Source organism: Macroventuria anomochaeta (assembly GCF_010093625.1).
Source record: "Macroventuria anomochaeta strain CBS 525.71 unplaced genomic scaffold BU25scaffold_30, whole genome shotgun sequence".
Taxonomy (NCBI): Eukaryota; Fungi; Ascomycota; class Dothideomycetes; order Pleosporales; family Didymellaceae; genus Macroventuria; species Macroventuria anomochaeta.
Window position 1 is genome coordinate 235,417 of NW_022985391.1, and position 20,877 is coordinate 256,293.

The 20,877-nt window shown below is 53.6% G+C and overlaps 8 protein-coding genes across 8 annotated transcripts; 3 read left to right on the top strand and 5 right to left on the bottom strand.

The window, feature by feature from the left end:
* Positions 1 to 124: 124 nt before the first annotated feature.
* Positions 125 to 4,658, bottom strand: BU25DRAFT_373917 (RNA binding effector protein-like protein Scp160). Its single transcript, XM_033704050.1, has 3 exons — positions 4,585 to 4,658; positions 3,579 to 4,361; positions 125 to 3,531 (listed from the first exon to the last, which is right to left on the bottom strand). Exons 2-3 carry the CDS (start codon positions 4,236 to 4,238, stop codon positions 262 to 264), a joined length of 3,930 nt encoding a protein of 1,309 aa, XP_033558744.1. The 5' UTR covers positions 4,239 to 4,361; positions 4,585 to 4,658; the 3' UTR covers positions 125 to 261.
* A 742-nt stretch (positions 4,659 to 5,400) lies between these two features.
* On the bottom strand, positions 5,401 to 6,093 carry BU25DRAFT_461079 (uncharacterized protein; the record flags this gene model as incomplete). Its single annotated transcript, XM_033710408.1, has 1 exon — positions 5,401 to 6,093. The coding sequence occupies one exon, from the start codon at positions 6,091 to 6,093 to the stop codon at positions 5,401 to 5,403; it is 693 nt and encodes a 230-aa protein (XP_033558745.1).
* A 744-nt stretch (positions 6,094 to 6,837) lies between these two features.
* On the bottom strand, positions 6,838 to 7,761 carry BU25DRAFT_461080 (F-actin-capping protein-like protein subunit alpha-1; the record flags this gene model as incomplete). Its single annotated transcript, XM_033710409.1, has 3 exons — positions 6,838 to 7,324; positions 7,381 to 7,655; positions 7,708 to 7,761. The coding sequence occupies 3 exons, from the start codon at positions 7,759 to 7,761 to the stop codon at positions 6,838 to 6,840; spliced, it is 816 nt and encodes a 271-aa protein (XP_033558746.1).
* Positions 7,762 to 7,955: 194 nt separating this feature from the next.
* BU25DRAFT_413447 (uncharacterized protein) lies at positions 7,956 to 10,202 on the bottom strand. Its single transcript, XM_033707037.1, has 2 exons — positions 9,031 to 10,202; positions 7,956 to 8,983 (listed from the first exon to the last, which is right to left on the bottom strand). The coding sequence occupies exons 1-2, from the start codon at positions 10,090 to 10,092 to the stop codon at positions 8,147 to 8,149; spliced, it is 1,899 nt and encodes a 632-aa protein (XP_033558747.1). The 5' UTR covers positions 10,093 to 10,202; the 3' UTR covers positions 7,956 to 8,146.
* Positions 10,203 to 10,372: 170 nt separating this feature from the next.
* On the bottom strand, positions 10,373 to 12,149 carry BU25DRAFT_413448 (uncharacterized protein). The gene has a single exon (XM_033707038.1). It carries the CDS (start codon positions 11,670 to 11,672, stop codon positions 10,506 to 10,508), a length of 1,167 nt encoding a protein of 388 aa, XP_033558748.1. The 5' UTR covers positions 11,673 to 12,149; the 3' UTR covers positions 10,373 to 10,505.
* A 136-nt stretch (positions 12,150 to 12,285) lies between these two features.
* On the top strand, positions 12,286 to 14,443 carry BU25DRAFT_413449 (uncharacterized protein). The gene is made up of 5 exons (XM_033707039.1): positions 12,286 to 12,609; positions 13,019 to 13,084; positions 13,135 to 13,223; positions 13,271 to 14,262; positions 14,313 to 14,443. Exons 1-5 carry the CDS (start codon positions 12,604 to 12,606, stop codon positions 14,363 to 14,365), a joined length of 1,206 nt encoding a protein of 401 aa, XP_033558749.1. The 5' UTR covers positions 12,286 to 12,603; the 3' UTR covers positions 14,366 to 14,443.
* Positions 14,444 to 17,389: 2,946 nt separating this feature from the next.
* BU25DRAFT_433474 (HET-domain-containing protein) lies at positions 17,390 to 18,952 on the top strand (the record flags this gene model as incomplete). The annotated part of the gene is made up of 1 exon (XM_033708782.1): positions 17,390 to 18,952. The coding sequence occupies one exon, from the start codon at positions 17,390 to 17,392 to the stop codon at positions 18,950 to 18,952; it is 1,563 nt and encodes a 520-aa protein (XP_033558750.1).
* Positions 18,953 to 19,729: 777 nt separating this feature from the next.
* BU25DRAFT_347911 (ankyrin) lies at positions 19,730 to 20,047 on the top strand (the record flags this gene model as incomplete). The annotated part of the gene is made up of 1 exon (XM_033703176.1): positions 19,730 to 20,047. A coding segment is annotated over one exon (318 nt), but the record flags the coding sequence as incomplete, so codon positions are not given.
* Positions 20,048 to 20,877: the final 830 nt, after the last annotated feature.

The following is a 20,877-nucleotide window of genomic DNA, read 5'->3' on the forward strand; positions in this document are numbered from 1 at the left end:
GCTGTCAAACCGTCCACAAATCGCCTCGGAAGGAGTATTTTTTTTTTGTTAAAAAGGGCAGTAGAGATCACAAAACGCAAAACTAGAGCAAACATACAGACCATGATCGTTGTTAAGTGGGATGGGTAGGTCAAACTTTTATTCCCTAACTAAAAGGTCACACATTGTTCACCCACGACCTGTGTATCTTGAACGCAAATCGCTCCACCCATGCTAAAAGAACAAACATATCATGATATATCAACCTCAGCCGATCACTCTCTACTCATCACGGCGACCGCGGCCGTTGCCGCCCTTAGCAATGATATCCAGAATCATCTGGCGCGCCTGCTCACACCCCTCCCTCGAGCCAGTAATCTCGATCGCCTCATCCTTAGCCTGATCGCGGGGGACCTGGATCTTGGTACCAGTCTCCTTGCGCAGGTTGTTGATCGTGCTGCCGCCGGAGCCGACAACGAGGCGGTAGCTGCGCGGGTCGGGCAGGATCAGGAAGCCGGTAGAGCTGGGCTTGGATGCGGCCTTGATGGCATCCTCGAGCTGCTGGCGTGCCTTGGGTATGTTCTCGGCAGGGCCGCGAAGAATCCAGGGGATGGTAGCGGAGGTGTCGGTACCTTCTTCGACGGCGTTGTTGTCGATGAGCTCCCAGGAGTGCTCGTCAGCACCAGAAGTAGCGTCGTCGGTGATCAAGGGCAAAGCGCCGTTAGCGCCCTTCCTTGACTTTCCGGCCTCGGTCTGGGCAGGCTTGGGGGGAGGCTGCTGGTTGCCGTGGTCGACGGTGATCTTCTGGTTGTTGCGGAGACGGCGGAAGAATTGACCGTTGTCGGAGATGACGTGGTGGAGGTGACGGGGGACGTCGACAGTCTCACCCTCTTGACCCTTGACGAGCTCCTGAATGTGCTCCTTGGCCTTCTCGACGGCTGAGGACTCACCAGTAATCTTGACCTGACTGCGGGCAGCACCCTGTGTGGTCTGCTTGGGGATGTCCAGCTGGACGTTGAACTGTGACTCGAGCGAGCGACGGGTCTCGCCACCACGGCCGATCAATAGGCGGTGCTTGTCAGGAGAGACCTCGAGGATCTCAGTGGTCTGATTCTCAAGAGATGAGACCTGAGCCTTGATGGCGGCAACAATCTTCTCAACAACGCTCTTAGGGCCCTCAACGCGGATGGTGTTGGAGTCACCGTCAGTGTCCTGCTTAGGGAAGCGGACCATGCGAGCAAGGTCACGAGAGTTATCAGGTCCACCAGCCGAGGTGACGATCTGGCGAATGTTGGCACCCTGACCACCGATCAGGTTGCGATGAAGCTTGCGGTCAACGTCAAGGGTCTCAGTGACGGTGTCGTCGAAGACCTTGACGCGCTCCTGGAGGATCTTCTTGGCCTCCTGGACCTGCTGCTTAGTGCCCTTGATCTTGATCTCAGCGCGACCGGAGGGATCAGCACCCTCACGAGCACCAGGAACATCGATCTGAGCACCGGTGGTGAGGCGAAGGTTCTCCATCTCGCGACCACCAGAGCCGATCAGCTGAGGAATCTGGCTCTGAGCAACAGAGATAGTGTCGGTGTTGGAGTTGTCAACGATGTACTGGAGAAGGCTGAGAATCTCGTCGCGAGCCTCATCAGCACCCTTCTTGGGTCCTCGGACAATAACTTCATCAGACTTCTGACCACCCTTCGCATTTTGCTGGGATGCGGCATCGGCATTGTCATCATTCTTAGCCCTTCTGGGGAAGTTGACACGAACACCGTAGCGTGTCTGCAGACGCTCGACCTGCTTGCCCTGAGCCCCAATGAGCTCGCGGTGGAAATCAGGCCTGATCTTGAGAATATGAGTTGCCTCGTCCTCAAGCTTCTTAGCCTGGCTAAGAATCTCCTTCTTACAGGCCTCGGCCTTCTGTGAAGGTCCCTTGAGTGTGACCTTGCCATCGTCGATCTGGACATCAACATCGAACTTCTGGCGCAGCTTCTGGATGTTCTCACCACCCTTGCCAACGAGGTGGCTGGCGTACTTTTGGGGGTAGTCGAATGTGGTGATGTGGCCACGCTCAAGCTCATCCTTCTCAGCCTGCTCGATGAAGGCCAAGATCTTAGCGTTCAGGTCGTCAACAGCGCTGGAAGGTCCACGGATGGCAAAGCTGTCCTTCGAGCGGCTGGCAGCATCAGGCCGTCGCTCACCGAGCAGAATCTGGACAGGAACCTGGTCGTGCGCAAGACCCGCCTGCTCCTCCTTAACGAACTGCTCAATCTTACGGTGGAACTTCTGGCTAGCCTCAAGGTCGCGAGATGCAATCTGGGGCTGGTTCTTTGTGAGACGGTGGATGAGATCGGAAGCCTCCTGTAGAGCCTTCTTGTAGGCATTGATCTCGTCGTTCTGGGGCTTGCCGCGAGGGATGGAGTACGACTCGTACGGGTCACGGCTTTCGTAAACCAATATGAGCTCGGGTGACTCCTCCTCTTCATCAGGGAAGACGATGTGTACACCAGTGTCCTGGCGAATCTGAGGAGCTGGCTTTTGACGTAGGAAGTCGTGGTAGAAGGGGTCAACGTCGAGGGTAGAGAACCTGCTGGGAGGGTGAGCACCGAAAACGCTCATGATGTCGCCACGAGCCTTCATGCTGTTCTTGCCGTCACGAGCGTAGATCTCGTAGCCGGTCGGGCCATCGCGGTCCTTAGGAGCGACAATGCTAGCCTCGTGTAGGCGCTCCAGCTCAGCCAAAGCCTTACGCTGGCGCAGGTAGCGCGTCAGGTTGTGGGCGTGTGCCTGTGCGTTGGGGCCACGGTGCTCACGAGTGGCATCAGCAGTAGCCATGGTCATGCTAGCAGCAAGATCCTCGAGCTTGTTGATACCCTGCTCAATCCTGTCAGGGGGTCCAACGATGTAGACTTCCTCGCTGTCGTCCGAGCTAGGGGGCAGGACCAGACTGCAGCCAGTCTCTTCCAAGAAGTCGTGGAGAGAGCCACCACGGTCGCCAACAAGGAACTGATGACGGCCACGCTCGATAGAGCGCTGGTCCACGGCCAATCGCTGGCGGAGCTGCTGTACGCGACGCTCAAGCTCGGCCTGTGCTTGCTGGGCCGCGACACGCTCTCCCGAGATGCGGATGGGGAAGTCGGCCTGAGGAACGAAGTTGCCGGGTTGGTTGCGGGCGTTCTGAGGAGGTGCCTGCGATTGCCATGTGTAGTACTCAGGGATCTTGATGTCGATGTCCTTGCCTTGTGTCAGGTTGTCGGTGTGCCTGTTCTGGGGACCAGCAAGGAAAGGGTAGAACTCGGCGGGAATGTCCTTCAGACGCAGGTTGACGGTCGATGTGCGCTCGTTGACGATGGCGTCGATCTCGCGACGGGCCATCTCGGCGGTCAGAGCATTGCCCTCGATGTGAACGTTGACAACGGTATCCTCATCCTCACCAGCCTCTGCCTTGGGGACCTGGATGCGGGCGCCGGTGCGCTTGCTGATTTCCTGGATCTTGGATCCTTGTCGACCGATGATGTGGGCGCGGACGGATGCAGGGACAGGGACGTCGACGGATTGCTTCAGCTTGTTAGTAGTGTTCCACAAAACCAGTCATTTCCGCGTACCTTGCTTCCAACCTCGTTGGCAATATCCCTGAGAGACTCCCTTACAGCGTCAACAGGACCGGTAGACTCGAAGATGATCTGTCCGTGGGGTCCTGTCTTCTGCTCGAGCTTGGCCTTGGAGCGCCTGTTGATCTCGCGGATGATCTCGCCGACAGGCTTCTTGAGCTGCTGGCGCGGCGTCAACTGAGCGGTGGAGAAGGAGATGCGCTCGGTGTGCTTGCCGGGGAGGTTCATAGTTGCGATAGCAGGACCACGGATAGCAGGACCAGAGGGGGTGGATGCACCAGAGTTGCCGTTGCTGCCATTGGCACCATAGGAAGAGACAGCAGCTGGCTTCTTGCCCCAGGTAGGGACAGGAGCCTGCGCGCGCGGCTTGACGGGACCGAGAGCTGGGAAGGCCTCCTCGGACTGAGTATTGAGTGCGGGCTTCTTGGGGGCAGGAGCGGGCTCCTCAGCCTTCTGCTTACCGGCAGCCTTCTCGCTCAGAGGGGCGTCGGCAGAGGCAGACTTGGCAGCCGAAGGGGGAGGGTGTGGGATGTCCTCCTCATCAGGGACATCCTCGACGGTGACGTGGTGGTCGTTGTTCTCGTGCTGTTGGGCGAGCTGCTGCGCGGGGGTCAGGCCCTCGGTGGCAGAGCTAGCAACTGCTTCGGATGCCATGTTTCAGAATAAACCGTTTCGAGTTGACCAAAGGGTGTATTGCGTAGAGGGTGGGTGGAGTAGCTTAGCTGTGCGAAGCCACTTTGAGGGTCAGGGAGGGTAATGTATCGGAGAGGGTTGAGTCTGCGGGTGGAGTGTTAGAGAGGGGGGAGTGAAATTGGAGGGAAACCCCCGTAAGGAGAAGTATCGGTGTGAGCTTCAGAAAATGGTGAAGGGGGCAGCGACCCAAGGATTCAGTGGGCTGTTGCTAGGAACAGCCAATGAACCGTTGCACACTTGCGCAGACAGACCATCGAGCAGAGCAACACCGTCGAGTCAAGCGGGGCACAACAGAAGGGGAACTTACGAAGAACCGGCGAGCAATTGCAGGCAGACAGACTCCTACAACCACAGATGTTGACTGACAGGTGAGGATATGGGGAGAACTACGGTAAAGGTGGCCGTCCTCGGGGCGATAAAATGTGGAGAACCCTAGAGCGGAAAAGGTATGGCCACTGACTCGCGCACCCGAGCCCATGGAACGTTCTACAGCCACAACCTTCTCCTACTCTCGAGTCTGTTCCGTGTGTTTCTATCATTTCTAAGAGCGTGGTGTATCGCATGATCAGAGTATGCGACTCAAATTCATGGTCAGTTACAGACTAGTTGTTGTTATACCGAAACATCTAAACGCCAACGTAGATCTATCAGGCGTAAAGATCTTGAAGGTGTACGCGCTGAGAATGCTTCCGCAGGGGAGCAGCACACATCGTCTCTACACGCACGCAATCTAAATTATTCTCTCCTTATTTTTTTTCCCTTCATTTATCTCCTTATTCTCATTGTTGCTCTTTCCGTTGCTACTCATTCCGTTGGCAGTCAACACTACTCTTGCTTCTTGCTCCTGCCTCTCCGCTCTTTCCTCCACCCACGCCGCCTTCCATACTTCCAGCCTGCCTACGTTACTGCTCCATCCTCTCCTACTCACAATGCCTGATTATGTAAATCTTCCACAGCAGATCTGTCCCATTACAGCAACCTTTGAATTCGGCCAATCAGTGGTTTCACCTTCATGGTCCCAGACCTCCACCACAACGAATCTTAGATGCTTCCTTCGGAAGCAACAATCAAACCAAAGGAGACATGTGATAAAATTTGGAAAGTTAGAAGCAGAACCCACACATCAGACCTTCGTTGGGTTGTTCGGATCAAAGTCCCCTTTCCTCCTCCTCGCCTCATACCTCGAACCATCATTAACGTCGCCCTTCGCCCAAGTAATCGCACCTCCTGTAACCAGCACAAATCCTTGCCCACTAAGCTTCTTACTCTCCCCGTTCCCCCCACTCCTATCAACGACGCAATAATTCGTCCCCACCTTCGCTCTCTCGCCCTCCAGCATGTTCCGGAACCCGGCCATGCACTTATCTCTTTTGAGAAGATACGGCTTACTGCCGCCCCAGGCTTCGGTCCTGATCTTGAAGATCCAGGGAATCTCGGTCCCGAGGTGCGTTTTGAGCATGTAGGTGGCAACGAGGTCAGAACTCGTAGTGCCCATGGTGAGATAGACCTCGTAGGGGACGTATTTGGTGCAGAAGGCTTCGTAGCCGATCTTATAGCTGGCTTCGGTGGGAAGCTCGAGGGTGGCGCATATTCCCTTCTCGGCGCGCGGAATGAGGGTTGTGTTGCTGAGGGCTGCGACGTGGTGTGTTACTCCGCGCTTGGGATTGGAAAGTTCGACGTGGTGCGTCCAGCTGCGGCGTGTGAGGGCGATTTTGTCAGTGGACTCAACATGGTGTATCCCTCCGGGCTCGTGACGAGGGTACGCGGTGACCTTGAAGGCTGTGAAAGCTAGAAGTGCTGATGTGATGAACAGCATCTTGTTGTACTGTAGAGCAGTGCGAGTGACCTCCTCGGCAGGTGATGTTGCGTCTTCTTAGATGGAGTGACTGTCGATATAATACACTGACTCGTAGATCAGAGTAGTGTGTATGCTAAAGACTCTGTAAGTGCAGCAGACGTAGGAGCGTCACAAAGGAGGTTACATCCATACGCACTTACCCCAGCCCGGTGAAAACAGATGATCGACAACGTAGGGGGTGCTATAGTTAGAGCGATCAGCAAGCCTGTCTTCTTTGTGAGCATTTGAACGGTGCGAAAAGAACTTCGAACAAAGGTAGCAAGGTATGGAGTGAAGCGATAAGGCAAAGTGGACAATGGAAGTATCAAATTTGAGGGTGGATAGAATGATGGAAACCAGACGACGTGTGCTTGAGATATGGGAGAAGGTGCGAGGAAAGAGCGCGGGAATGTTGCTGCCGAGGAAAGACCAACGCGCCAGTAGTGGGAGGAGGACCGTCTTGCATTTTCGAGTCTACGATCGGTGGAAGCAGGTCCGGAGGATATCATGCAGGGCTCGAGATCGTCTCAATAATGGCCAGGATGAATGTATGGTGCGCACCAAACGTCACGCGTGCAGGTAGGAGGTTAGGGCACCCTCCTGCAGGACATCGAGATCTGCGTATGGTTTGTTGTGTCCTCTATTCATCCGGCCGCCTGCAGCTTTGTCGTAAAGCCACATGGTTGCCTGCCCGCTGAGCAGTTACGTGCATGCAGCTCTTGCTCACCGCCTGGCACCACCACCAATGTCCTGACCCAGCCTGTACCCACTGATCTTCTCCCACTCAATCTTCTGCCTCGTGATAGGCAGTTGTCTCCTCAAGCTCTTGAAAGCACCTTCGCTGAGATTGCCGAACGCCTTGTTCAAGTCTTCCTGATACTTCTTCTCGACTGTCGCGATTTGCCTTACGATCTCACTCGCACTTGCGCCTGAGCTGACGTTCAAGCTGATGTCCTTGTTTGTGAGCAATCGCACGTTGCCATCCTCGTAGTAGTGTACGTCGACCTTGATTGTGCCGTTCAGGCTGCCGGAAGAGGGGTTGTAGAAGTAGGACGAGCGCCAGCGGCCGTTCCAGTAGTTTGTGGGCGAGTACTTATTCGCGACGGTTACGAGGGCGAGCTGGGAGTCATCTTCGATAGAGAAGACGCCATAGGAGGACTTAGGGTAGTGCTCAGTGGTGTGGGTTCCGAGGCTCTTGACGAGGCTCTTGCTGTGGAACGTCAGCGCTGCCGTAGTACTCATGGAATGCTTGTAAGTGCTCCTTACACCAGATCCTCGTGCTGAGACTCTGCTACGTAGCTCTGCACTGCGCTGGCCTTCTGTGTCGCATGGTCGAAGTCGAAGGAGCTTTGTGTCTCGACATCGTAGTAGCGCCCGTCGCCCAGCGAGTTGTAGGGGCTGACCAGGATCTCGGTGCTGCCTCCGGGGAGCTTGGTGGTGGTGAACTGCTCCTCGTTGTACTTCTCGTATGCGGGCGCAAGCTCGGTCTCTACATTGCCGTCACCGAGGATCGACTTAATTGCTTTCGTGACGTCCGCAAGCTGCGCCGTGTTAGTATTGTAGTACGGAGGTGGGGCGCGGATGAGAGCGTACCTCGCCAGGAGGTGCAGACTCCACGAAGGTGCCAAGAGCTGATGATCTTGACATTGTGATTCTTTTGGCAACTCGAGTCTGGTTCGTTGGTGTGTTATCGCGATGCAATGGAGTTGTTTGCGGGCTGTTCGGGGGTGCTGCGGAGTGGAAGCCCAAGTTGGCGGTCGAGGGGTCCAACGGCAGGAGCACGTACCGCCTGGATGACTTCACACGTCGTTTTGGTACGTTGATTGTTTAGATAGTTGATAGCTGCTTGTTGGTTGTTGATCGAATAATCAAGGGTATATATATCAAGTAATGAGTTTGCTACTTCGAAAGCCTCCAAAGCGCAATAAGCCTCCAAAGTGCAATATCGATGTCCCATCCTGAACGCCGCGCTGAGCCATGATGCCTGCAAGAAATATGTCTACAAGAAGTTGTAAGGTCGTGCAACACCGGTCTACTCGATGCTCATCTTCATAAGGCCATCGCTGGTGTCCGTCATGCCCTGTAAGCCGACGCGCTTGGGGCCTAACGTAGGTGTCATGCTCATGCTACCTCCACTGTTTGATCGCTCGCCATTCGACTGTCCACTAATCGATGTCTCTCGACTCGCTTTTGTCGTTGTGCCCCAAAGACTACCATCACGCTGGTTTGGGGACTGCGAGATCACAGGGCTGTTGTGCACACTCAGTCCGGGTGATACGGCACGTCGCTTCAAGGAGTGCTCATCGAAGTCGTCATCGCGCCGGCGCTTATTAGACTTCTTCAGCCCGTCTGCAGCACTAGGAGGATTCATGGATTGTGGTGTAGACGCTCGAGATGTCCAGCCAAGATTGACGCTTTGATCAGGCGCCGGCATGCCGTTGCCATTGTTCGATGAGATGATGGGAGAGTCCATGTTCATGTCCTCACTCATTGCTGAGGACTCCGCACGAGGGAATGAAGGCGGAGGGGGTGTCTGCGCCAGACGTTGGTTCCAGAAGTCAGTGCCGATAGAAATGCGGCCAGTATTCAGTGAGCCAAATGTGCCAAACAATCCCTTAGTAGTCGAGCCATCAAGACTCATGTTGCCTTCGTTCTCTTCTTCAGGCACGCCTTCCAGTGGGCCATCCAGGCCAGGCACAGTAGGCAGAAGACTGGGCGAGGACTGAGCCGTCATCGACGGACGCTCCAGATCTGTGTCGCTTTCCCTCACTTGTCGAATGATCTCAGCTTCGCGTCGTGTCTCGCTGTCGACCGGTGCCGACTCGTCAAACAGCTCGGCCTTGATACGACCGAATTGCCTTGACTTGGGCTGTAACTTGTCAGCATGCTGCTTACCTATCACTATATGCCACTCACCAAGAGATTGCCCCTCCGCGTTACAGCTCTGCGAATGACACCAGGCGTTTGAGGCATTGCGCTAGCTTCGTCTCCACTGTCGTTGCCAGAAGAGATGTGGAGGTCGTTGGTGAAGAGTGAAAGACTCTCTCGACGGGATCCCTCCCGGCGCAGGACGGCTTCCCTCGAAAAGTACCCTTCACCTTTACCGTTCGGTGGCGAAGCAGGACCACCTGGGCTTGCCAGCGAACTATGCCCACTTGCTGAGCTCGAGCTTTTCCGACTTCTACCTTTGCGCAGCCTTGCTCTCTGTATGCTCATGAAGTTGGGTACTCCGCCCGGAGAGAACATGTTCGCAAAAGGACTGTTGTTGACGGCCGCGCCGCCAGCAAAGACATTGTTTGTCTTTGCAGCTTGCGGGGTCATGATCATAGGATCATCGGTGTCGTCAGGGTCCATAGGGTCGATCTCGTCGGAGGAACTGCTAGAGTCCTCCGACCCCAGCATGTTGATGCTGCCTACTGAGCTCGAGGGAGCGGTTCTACCGCCATTGCTCCAGGCGCCAAGCACGTTGATGTTGGGCGAGTCCATTATCATAGAATTGGCACGAGGCTTCCTCGAGGGGATTTTGATCCCCTTCTGCGTGATTGTGGGCGATGAGTCGGGCGATGACTGATCAGGCAGCGTCGAGTGGTGGAGGTTGGTGCAGGCTCTCGAGAACTCAGCACCCCGTGAACGTCGAGGCAACAGCGATGCCGGCGAAGCGTACGTGTTGCGGGCGTCTAGTTGCGGTGACAGTGGCACACGCGCGGCGATGTGTGCAGGACTGGGCATGGGTGACTCTCGCGGCGGCATCTGCAGTGAAAGGCCCCTTGAGAGGAAGTCAGGGCGCCGTGGAGTGCTGGGGCTGGCGACAACGGTATGGTCATCCTTGGATGTCCTGGTTGGCTCACAAAACTTGGGTGAGGGCTCCAGTTTAGGAGTGCTGTCGGAGAGGGAACGCGCTTTGGACTTCTGTGGTGTCTGCATTGGCTGCGGTTCACGCATCGCGCCTTCTTCGCGTCGAATGCTATCAGTCAACATGGTGTCGACTGTTGGTGTGGAACAAATGATCGTTGGGTGTCAGCATATCAGCCAGAGGCTTCAAGCAGACTGTGCGTTTCGCAAAATTGCCTTTCATGATGAACCATGGGCCTTGAAGGAAGGTTGGGGTGGATGAAGCGGGGCGGGTACTCAATCTCACGTGGCAAGCGCGATTATGTCACAATCACCGCTCTTAATTCATTGCGCGAAACTTCACCATCGCAACTGTACAATGACAATATCTTTCGTTTTGCTGCAAGACTCAATGTTTCAGAGATACATTTGTTGATGTAAAGTCATTATACGACGTCGTAGTACATCCCATCAGCCTCGAACAAATCCTCTGAAGATTGTCTCACATTCAGTCCACCCTGATGGTGTACCCCTGATAACCTTCCAGCAACTTCCCCAGATCAAGAACTGACAATACCTTCCACCCATTGAACATCGTCCCAGGTCGCCTCCCAGATGTTCAGCACTGTCATAACCCAGTCCTTCCCGTTACGCTTCATCGTGCCTATGCACCGGCAGATTCTGCCTTGTGACAATAGGCGTGCACTGTCATACTCGAATAGCTGAACAGTCTTCCATATTGCGGCAGCGTAGGTTGCTTGGATGTACGGTAGTTTCGCATGAAACAGATCGCAAAACGTAAACCGTTGCTGTATGTCGTCACGATCGGAGTTCAGCACTCTGGCGTACAGCTCGATAAGGATATGGTTGCCTGTCTTTGTCGCTTGACAGCTCTGATTAATAGCTTCACCGACACGGAAGCAGGTTCTCAGCAAGGTATTGGGCGACAGACCAATGATGGGCGAGCGGTCACGAACTGCAGCAGGAAAAGCTGGTCTGACGATCGGCTTCCGAGCCTCGTAGCCGGTTGCTGCAAGTAGTCGCGTGGTCAGGGTGACTGGGGATACAAACTTCTTCGACATAGGACCCGAGCTGTTGACCTTTTCGTCAAGCACGACAGCGGTGTCTGCAGATGTGCCAGGCATCTGTGTCTGTTGAACTGATTCATCTGCAATGTGAATCTTGATGGGTGAACTTGACTGGAGTTTAGGGCTGCTTGAAACATCAATTGTATCTGTTGTCAGGTCGAGAAGGTCGTCATCCATAAGATCATCATCGAAATCGTCATCGTCGAACTGCATTTCAGCATGCTCCGTCAGCTCTGAGGTATATGCTGAGCACATCGAGTCGTTAGCAGTGCGAGAACTTGGCTCGAAGTCAAAGCATAGCTGACCAAAGTCGTCGTCGTCGTCGTCGTCGTCCGCAGAATGTGCGTGAGACGTCTGAACCGGCAGAGCAGCACTACTTTCCACAGTGATATTGTGTGATACTCGCTCTTGATGTTCTGTTCGTCGTCGCTCACTCGCTGGAGCCGTTGCTGCAGATACCATGGCGGAGGCAGGTGTAGGCAGAGGTTCTTCAGTAGAGCCATCTAATTTATTTGTAACGGACTGATTGAGATGCTTGGTGACACGAAGGTTCTCGGATACGCGCCTTTGGTTTGACACTTTCTTGCTATCTGTGTTGGCCTTCTTTCTTGTTGACACCTTTTCGCCGTTTCGTGGCATTCGACGCTTCCACGTGGGCTGTGGTGGAGACTGCCCATCTGGTGTTGGTGCGTACTTGACCAGATGCGCAGGCTCTGCTGAATCGCCTAAGCCCAGGTATGTTGCTACAGTCGGGTTTCTGCGTCGACTTGACTTGCCTGTAGTACGCACCCTGGCCTGGTTATGCTGTGTCTGAGAGATTGCTGAGGGCTGAAGAGATGGGAGCAATTGCGGTGAACATTGATTGATGGCAGTGAAGCCTGGAGATGATGAGACATGCGCATAGCTTCTGTACACCGATTGTTAGTGCATAATTAAAGCAGGAGCGATGGATGATGGAGATTGATGAGTGGACGCGTAATTTGGGCTTCTCACGCGGCGTCACCAGCTTCTCTCATCGCCTCCACATCCCACCCTTGGTACAACGTATTCGCCGTATTGATGACTTCCATGGCTCAGCCATACGATGTGAGTAGCGGAGAGTGAGGTGTAGATCATGTAAGGGCGGAAGGAAGGAGGTGTACCCAAGGCGTGAGGCTGTGTCGCGCCTGGTCAATGCCCCCACCACTAGCGCGGGGCATTCCGGAGCTCCAGATCAAGGCAGCTCCATTCACTGCATTACTGAGCAGGCTGCGTACGATCAACATACTGGACCTTCTTCTTACACCAACGACATCGACTTCGAACGTTCTGCAGTTGTTGCTGACACAATCGACATCCTCGATCGCTGCGGGGCGCTATTTCTGTCTTCTGTAACACCGGCTCTCTACGACCAACCCTCAGCATTGGTCCTGAATCAGACATCCGAACGCAAGTCGTGTGGTTTCCCACCACACCTCCTCATTCGGCCAAACGAAACAGCACTGTCCGTTCCAGGCGGTTCACATATACTCTCGGTACCCAATTATAGCTGGCGTTGGAAGGTAGAGCCTCGTTCAGATAACCTTTCGACATGCCGGTAAGTCAACTCTAAGCTTCATAGCTGTATAAAACGTCTCTTCAAGCCCTACGTTTCGACAACAACCAAAGTCGTTTTTCGTATCTCCCTGTCCAGCACTCTTTAGCGTCAAGCTCCCCATCATGGACTCTGGATTTCTGAACCTTGGATGCGAGCCATTGCTGGAAGGCAAAGCACTCTGTCGCGTGATCTCTGTTGAATCGATGGTATCCTGCGACTTCCAAGCGCTGCCTTCGTACCGTCAGAGCGTTATCAGTTGGGAGATACCCAAGTCCAAACCTATCCGCAAGCCTCTCCATCATCACAAGACGCCTGATGTCTATGCCGATCTTCCTATCTTTGAGAACCCATGTCCACTTTGTTTCTTCAAACACTGCCGCAAAGTACTAAAGTCATGGATCGACAATAGGCGAAACCTTTCTCGGCTGTCACGGTCCAAATAGATCGTTTGACCAGCGAACAATATGAAGAGAACGTAAGCAACCCTTTCTTCGATATAAATAGCTCAGATACTGATAATTGTAGGACATCGGCGGTGTCGTTGACCTCATCGAAGTCATTCGTATCCAGTCAACCGGCCCCACTGAAGCAGCACGTGCACTGCGAAAGAAGTTGTATGTTATCTGGCTCATGTAGACGACAAAGACTGACAAAAGAGTAGGAAGTATGGAGACGCGCATCGCCAGATCCGTGCATTGGTGATACTAGACGCTTTGATCCAGAATGCAGGTTCAAGATTTCAAAAAGCTTTCGCAGACGAGCCTCTTCTGGAACGCTTACGTATATTGGCTCGCGACGAGACAGCCGATGTTGATGTTCGCAAGCGGGTGAATGTTCTCTTTCGACAGTGGGCTGTCGCGTACAAAGGCACGCCTGGTCTCGAGCGCATCGCAGCCCTACACAAAGAGCTTCCTCGCAAGAGTCGACCTCAGCCACAGCAATCTCGAATTATCCGCGAACAAGACGCTGAAGCAGCCCGTGAGCGCGAAGAGCACTCGCCGTCACCTACGCCTCAGCCTCGACGACCTGACCCTCCACACACGTCTTCATCGTCAAGCAGACCGGTGGCGTTAGGTTCCACTACATCATCCGGTGGCTCTTCGCTTTTCAGTAGAAGCAAGAAGGACAAGAAGACTCCGAAAGGACAGAAGTTCAATCTTGAGAGAGAGAAGGGTCAGATGTTGGAGACGATGGCTTCAGCCAACGTCGCAAGCGCAAATCTCCTGAATGGGCTGCAGCTTATCAATCGAGAGCAGCAGCGCGTCAGCGACAACCCGGAGGTTATGAAGCGCTTTGAAACCTGCAAGCAGCTCCGCCGCCAAATCCTACGCTACATCCACCTTGTTGAGTCCGAGCAGTACATCGGTGGCCTGCTCAATGCCAATGACGAGCTCGTGAAGGGACTCATGGCTTTCGAGATCATGGATAAGAGCATAGACGATGATGACAGTGACAGTGAGGACGAGTCAGACATTGCTCAGGCGAAGATGGCTAGCTTGAAGATACAGGAAGAGACACCTCCTGCGAAGCCGCCTCGGCCAATGAGCATTCCTATGCCTCCTGCTCCTGCTCCTGTTCCTGCGGCGGGCAAGCAACGAGCTGATCCAGATAGCGAGCCAGAGGATGATGATGATCCGTTTGGAGATAGCAATGGTACGTATCCTGCAAGTACTTTTTCGATGTTACACTAACCATGTATGCAGCTGTCGCAACGCCTTGGGCGGAGAAGAAAGAACCTAACTGGAGGGACGTATAATACTCGCAAGATCCGAGATCATCCCTGTGACGAAGCCAGAATCTGTTGCTACATGATCAAGTTAACGAAATCCAACTTGGAAGATCGAAATCTGTGTGCCTATCTTGAGAAGCTTGTGATAGCCATTGGAGAGTACTAAATGTTTCTATTTCTGCAGAAAAAAGCCCATGCGCAAGTACTCCCGAAGTTGCGGCGTTTGCGCCACGACCGCGTGCACCGCCTTGAAGTGAGACGTCATCTGCAATTCACGCCAAGCTGTTCCAGGTTTAGCGTTCTCGGGCATAAGCAGGGCTCGAGAACAGTCCCTACGCAATCATAAATCGCCCACTCCCCTGAAGATAACCTTTGCTTTCTCTCTTTCAATCCGACTTCGTAGCTCCTCTTCGCGCACATCAGGTAAGGCTGCCCTGGACACGTGGTGTCACGAAAGCGGCTAACATCGTCACAGCACTCTTGCAGCTCGCCCGCCAAACGCCAGCTCTCCTCGAAAGCACCCCTTCTTCGATCCTCCGCGCACATTTACAAAACCCCCTACGATCTGTCTCGAGAAATTCTAGCTTCAAGCTACAAAAATGCCTGCCTCTACCATCTCTTCATCCGCTGGCTCTGTAGTCAAGCCTCAGCCCGGCAAGTGCAGCTGCCTCTCGACCGACGATTGCTCATGCTGCTGCATCCCATGCACTGTCATGTAAACCAACAACAGCCTGTTGAATCAATCGGTATTCACGGTATAATGATGACGACACGAAATGTTCAATTGCGAAATATCGAGCATACACATTCTACTTTGGCTGGAGTTTCTGGGAGTTCGATTTCGGCACACAACTGCAGGTAGCCCATTATGGCTGGTTCTTAGCATAGCTACGGCATGCGAACAGTCTGTCTGGATTAAGCATTGATTCATCTTTCCACTTCCCTGCACCTGCTTTCGTTACGTCGAGTCTTGCAACCATCTCCCTTCTGAACTTCATATTTTCCACCGCCAGACTGCCTCGCACACGTATCAACAAGCCGCACCATCGTTGTGTCTAGAATGTGGTATCGGATACGCGCCTGCACATTGTGGTGTCGAGAGGCCTGAGAATCCTGATACGCGCGCAGCCGGGCGCTTACAGCCAGCAACCCCCTGCTGGATGCGGCGCAGCGTTGCACCATCGTTGCCTACAGAAAACGCAAACAGATATATTAGCAAAATGCGTCATATGTCTGCTGGTAGGTTCCGTCGTCTTGTTGTTTGCGTTCAGCGTTGCTTTTGATTTCTACGATCTCCGGCATGTACCTCCTTCCGCCCTCCCAATATCCGCCTTCTGCCTGCCTCCTCATAACCGCCTTTCCTCGCTCCACAGACGAACCCGAATGCGGTTTCGAAGGCAACAATGACATATACGGTATCGGGATTCGAATCGGTATCTAAGCCAAAATCCTCGCCGTCTGGTTCGCGAACTACTTGCTCTTCCCCGAAGCGCAGGTCCTACGCGAGTTCGATTCTCTTCCCTTCGAAGTATCGCACAGTAAATGTCGCTAACAATCCGCAATCGTGGTTTCGCTGCCACCTGCACACCTGGAAACTGCTTCTCACCTGTCGCTTCCCGCCACAAGCTTTCATCATCTATTCACATCTTCGACAGACTCGGTTTGTTGATCCTCTGAACGGACCGTTTCAGTTATACGCTGCGGTCACGTACAAGCCTGCAAGTGGTAGAGAATTGCCAGGATGGTCATCGGTGCCCCTTGCTTCATCGTTGATGCTTGCAGGGTCAGAAGTGCTGAAGAAAGTTTGGATTAGGCGGTACTATATGATCCTGGGTTTGGTGATACACATCATCGTTATTCTGCAGCTTGAACTTACGTTGCGCTGGAACAATGTCAGGGGTACTCAGGTGCATCCCTAAGTGGAGAGACACCATGTCCCGAGACGAACTGGCAGTTCGGACCTTCGGCGCCTCCCATCTGCATGTCCGTTGAGCTTTTGTCATAATAAGATGTTTGTGAAAGTATTTATCCTCCACACCAGCAGGCTCCGACTGTGGTCTCAGCAGTGTTGATCATGCTGTCGATCATCCCGTCAACGCCTCCAAACAATCCTTTGGTAATACCCCCCTGTCTACTCGCCACTTGAGAAGTTTTCTAAGATATCGGAGGTCTGAGGATGAAGCGCATTCAAGGAAGGTCATTTCCCTCGTCTTTTGATATCACTTCAGCATAGGCGTGTGCATGCCAGGACCTCCGCAGTACGGAGGAGGTGATTCCTGCAGATAGGCCCAAGATGACATTTTAGCACACATCAGCCTTGCATTAGCGCGTTAACGACTCTTGTATCTTATTGTAATGAATTCAGCGCTATACCAACTCTGCTTTTCTGAACAGAGGTGTGGCGCATGCTGCTGGTCCCGGTAAGCTGTTCTATGTTGAGAGTGTGGCTATGGTCAGTAACGTTAACTTTGCATGTTGTGTAGTAAAATATTGCTCTCCACGCCGAGACCACGGGGTAATGCTAGGTCAAGTGAACGTGTTGCTCGGCACGGCTGTCAGTGGTGTCGCTGCGTTGCGCGACGGCCCGTGGCGGGACAGCGACCTGAAGCCAGCGTGTGTCCTTGCGCGGCCAGCACGCTACACGGACGTCTAATTGTTCACTGGAACCCAAGTCTATAATTTGCACTTCTGCACTATCGCATCACGCCCTTAGTCGTGCGATAGCCACAAGTGCGAGGAATAAGGCAGTTCTCGTCTATATGTACGTCGTCAGGCCTGCCCACCCAGGCTCACATCGCGGCGTAAGGAGGCTGCGCCTCCTGGTATTCGAACCGCAGCCTGCCTCAACAAACAGCCTTCTACACTGTGACACATCAAGGCTGCTTCCTTAACCTCGTATTTAGCAGCCCACCGCTTAGCACTTACAACGAACTCGACACATACATCGTATTGACTCGACGCATACATTGTACGTTATCGATTCCTCCAGCCTGCTTGGAAGCTCCTAGACCCTCTTCTACCGCTTGCGCACACAGACCGAACCACGACTCTATGCGACTGCTATACACTGCACGCGATGGGAGGCTCAGCTGGACCGACGACTTGTTTGCCGATCAGATCCCCCCCTATGCGATCTTGTCACACACTTGGAACGGGCAAGAGGTGGCATATAAGGATCTTCAGAGCCACAAAGATATAGGGGAGGTCGATGCAAAGCTCAAGGGGGGTTACCGGAAGCTTTTCTTCTGCGCTGAGCAAGCTAAACGCGACGGTCTGAACCACTTCTGGGTGGACACCTGCTGCATCGACAAATCGAACAGCTCAGAGCTCCAAGAAGCGATCAACTCTATGTTTCGCTGGTACCAGAACGCGAAGAAGTGTTATGTGTACCTTTCGGACGTCCACTCCAGCACCTTGGATGGTGATGGCGAATTGGCTTTCGCTCAAAGCAGATGGTTTACCCGAGGCTGGACCCTCCAGGAGCTTCTGGCTCCCCAATCGGTTGAGTTCTTCTCTAGCGATGGAGCACGACTAGGCGACAGGGAGTCGCTCAAACACATCATACACGAAATCACACGAATACCTGTTGAAGCTCTATCAGGTAGTAAATTGTCCGAATTTAGTGTAGACGACCGTTTCTCTTGGACAGTAAATCGCCTGACGACACGCGAAGAAGATAGAGCATACTGTCTACTGGGCATATTCGGCGTTTATCTACCGCTAATCTATGGTGAAGGCGAAGAAAATGCACTTGACCGGCTGAGAAAGGAGGTTATGAGGAATAACGAAGGCCTCAGCCAAGAAGAGAGGGTCTGCAGCTGGCTTTCGGCGCCTGACCCGTCCACTAACTACCACAAAGCGCACAAGCAGCGGCAGGTTGAAACTGGCCTCTGGCTGCTGGATGGTTCAAAGTTCACAGAATGGAAGGAGCGTGCAGCGTCGCGACTATGGCTGTATGGGATCCCGGGATGTGGAAAGACCATCCTGAGCTCAACGATCATCGAGCATCTGCTGCAGCACTGCCATGAGAACGCTAGTATGGTGACGGCATACTTCTACTTCGACTTCAACGATAGATCGAAACAGGACCCAGAGCTGATGCTTCGCTCGTTGCTCTGCCAGCTCCTGCAGTGTTCGTCTAAGATCCCGAAGGGCGTTGACGCATTGTTCTCGTCCTGTGAGAACGGACAACAACGGCCATCATTGCAGGCACTTCTGGAGGTCACACCGCAGGTGATGCAACAGTTCACGCATGCCTACATCGTTCTCGATGCGCTCGACGAATGCACACAACGCCAAGAACTGATGGACGTGCTTGAGACAGTGGCTGGGTGGCAGCTTAACAATGTGCATCTACTTATGACCAGCCGGAAAGAGCGGGATATTGAGAGCTCTTTAGAGAGTTATGTCAAGGAAGAGGACACCATCTGTCTTCAGAGGGACGTAGTGGACAAGGACATACAACGATACGTTCAACAACGGCTGTCTGACGATAAGACTTTGGCAAAATGGAACAAAGACGCTGCTATGATGCAAGAGATTGAGGCTGCAATGATGCATGGAGCTCACGGGATGTACGTGTGGTCACCCAGTCCTCCACTGAGCTTTAGCTAATGATCCTGTAGGTTTCGGTGGACTGTATGTCAGCTTGACTTGTTAGCAAATTGTCGCAATCGAGCGACGCTGCGCAAGTCGCTGGCCACGTTGCCGCAAACGTTAGAGCAGACATACGATCGTATCCTCACTGCTATAAGCAAAGAAGACTGCAATTATGCAATGCGCATCCTGCAGTGGCTGACGTTCTCTACGCGGCCGCTGTCTGTTGAAGAGGTTGCGGAAGTTGTCGCTATTGACGTGGCGCGCGACCCAGCGTTCAACTGCGATGAAGTGCTAGAAGATCCGCTAGAAGCGCTGAACATCTGCTCCAGTCTGGTCACCATTACAACGAACGAGGCGGAGGGAAGACAGAGGCCTGCACAGCGAATCATCGCTCTGGCGCATTATTCAGTTCAGGAGTATCTTGTATCAGACCGGATCAAGCAAGGACAGGCAAAGCAGTACAGCATGCAAAAGGCTGAATGCCACAGCATGATAACAAAAGGTTGTCTGATGTACTTGACCCAGTTCCAGCAGCCGTTGTCAACAGAGACCTTCAAGGCATCTGCACTGGCAAGGTATACAGCAGAGTTCTGGAGCATCCATCTTCGAAAAACAGGGGACGAGACAGAAGGAAGTCTACTAGCGATGCGTCTGATGTCAATGGATAAACCCGCATATCTCAACTGGATTCAGTTGTGCGATCCAGATCATCCACGGAAAGAACCTGATCTAGGAAAAGGTCTAGAAAGGGTAGCTACGCCGCTATACTACTCAGCATGCTTAGGCTTAAGCATGATCACAAAACTGCTGCTCGACAAAGGCGCCGAGGTCAACGCGCAGGGTGGACACTGCGGCAACGCACTGCAGGCAGCTTCATACGGAGGCCACGAGCAGGTAGTCAAGATGCTGCTCTACAGAGGCGCCGATGTCAACGCGCAGGGTGGACACTACGGCAACGCACTGCAGGCAGCTTCATACGGAGGCCACGAGCAGGTAGTCAAGATGCTGCTCGACAAAGACGCCGATGTCAACGCGCAGGGTGGAGAGTACGGCAACGCGCTATGGGCCGCCTCTTTTCGAGGTCAAGGGTATGTTGTGACGATGCTGCTCGATAGGGGTGCTCCTGTGAACGTGCAAGGTAGAACAGGGAGCACTGCTTTGTATGCAGCGTTGATGGAAAGTCACGATGACATTGTGAAACTGCTTATCAACAGAGGCGCTGATGTGAACGCAGCGAGTGGTCACTACGGCAACGTATTACAAGCCGCGGCGATCCGAGGCAAGGAGCCATCAGTAAAGATCCTGCTCAGTAATGGTGCAGACGTCAACGCGCAGGGCGGAAGCTATGGCAACGCACTCCAGGCTGCTGCTTATGGAGGGTACAAACTTATCGTGCAGCTTTTGCTAGACGAAGGCGCCGACGTCAACGCGCAGGGCGGAAGCTATGGCAATGCGCTTCAGGCTGCTGCTTATGGAGGGTACAAACCTATCGTGCAGCTTCTGTTAGACAAAGGCGCCGACGTCAACGCGCAGGGCGGAAGCTATGGCAATGCGCTTCAGGCTGCTGCTTATGGAGGGTACAAACCTATCGTGCAGCTTCTGTTAGACAAAGGCGCCGACGTCAACGCGCAGGGCGGAAGCTATGGCAATGCGCTTCAGGCTGCTGCTTATGGAGGGTACAAACCTATCGTGCAGCTTTTGTTAGACGAAGGCGCCGACGTCAACACGCAGGGTGGAAGCTATGGCAATGCGCTTCAGGCTGCATGCTTTCGCGGCAATCACAAGATTGTGCAGATGCTGCTCGACAACGGTTCTAATTTCGAGATGCGTGGCGGTCTTTACGGAACACCCCTCTATGCTGCCTCGAAAACTGGCAAACAGATAGTTGTGGAACGTCTTCTAGCAGCTGGAGCTGACCCCAATGCCCATGACAACGAATC

Excerpts from the sequence above, each read along its gene's own strand:
- BU25DRAFT_413448 (XM_033707038.1), bottom strand. The coding sequence starts at position 11,672 with ATGCCACGAAACGGCGAAAAGGTGTCAACAAGAAAGAAGGCCAACACA.
- BU25DRAFT_413449 (XM_033707039.1), top strand. Across the intron at positions 13,085-13,134 it reads GCGAACAATATGAAGAGAAC|GACATCGGCGGTGTCGTTGA; the intron begins GTAAGCAACCCT and ends TGATAATTGTAG. Across the intron at positions 14,263-14,312 it reads TCCGTTTGGAGATAGCAATG|CTGTCGCAACGCCTTGGGCG; the intron begins GTACGTATCCTG and ends CCATGTATGCAG.
- BU25DRAFT_413447 (XM_033707037.1), bottom strand. The coding sequence starts at position 10,092 with ATGTTGACTGATAGCATTCGACGCGAAGAAGGCGCGATGCGTGAACCG. Across the intron at positions 8,984-9,030 it reads CGCGGAGGGGCAATCTCTTG|CCCAAGTCAAGGCAATTCGG; the intron begins GTGAGTGGCATA and ends GACAAGTTACAG.
- BU25DRAFT_373917 (XM_033704050.1), bottom strand. The coding sequence starts at position 4,238 with ATGGCATCCGAAGCAGTTGCTAGCTCTGCCACCGAGGGCCTGACCCCC. Across the intron at positions 3,532-3,578 it reads CCAACGAGGTTGGAAGCAAG|CAATCCGTCGACGTCCCTGT; the intron begins GTACGCGGAAAT and ends AACAAGCTGAAG.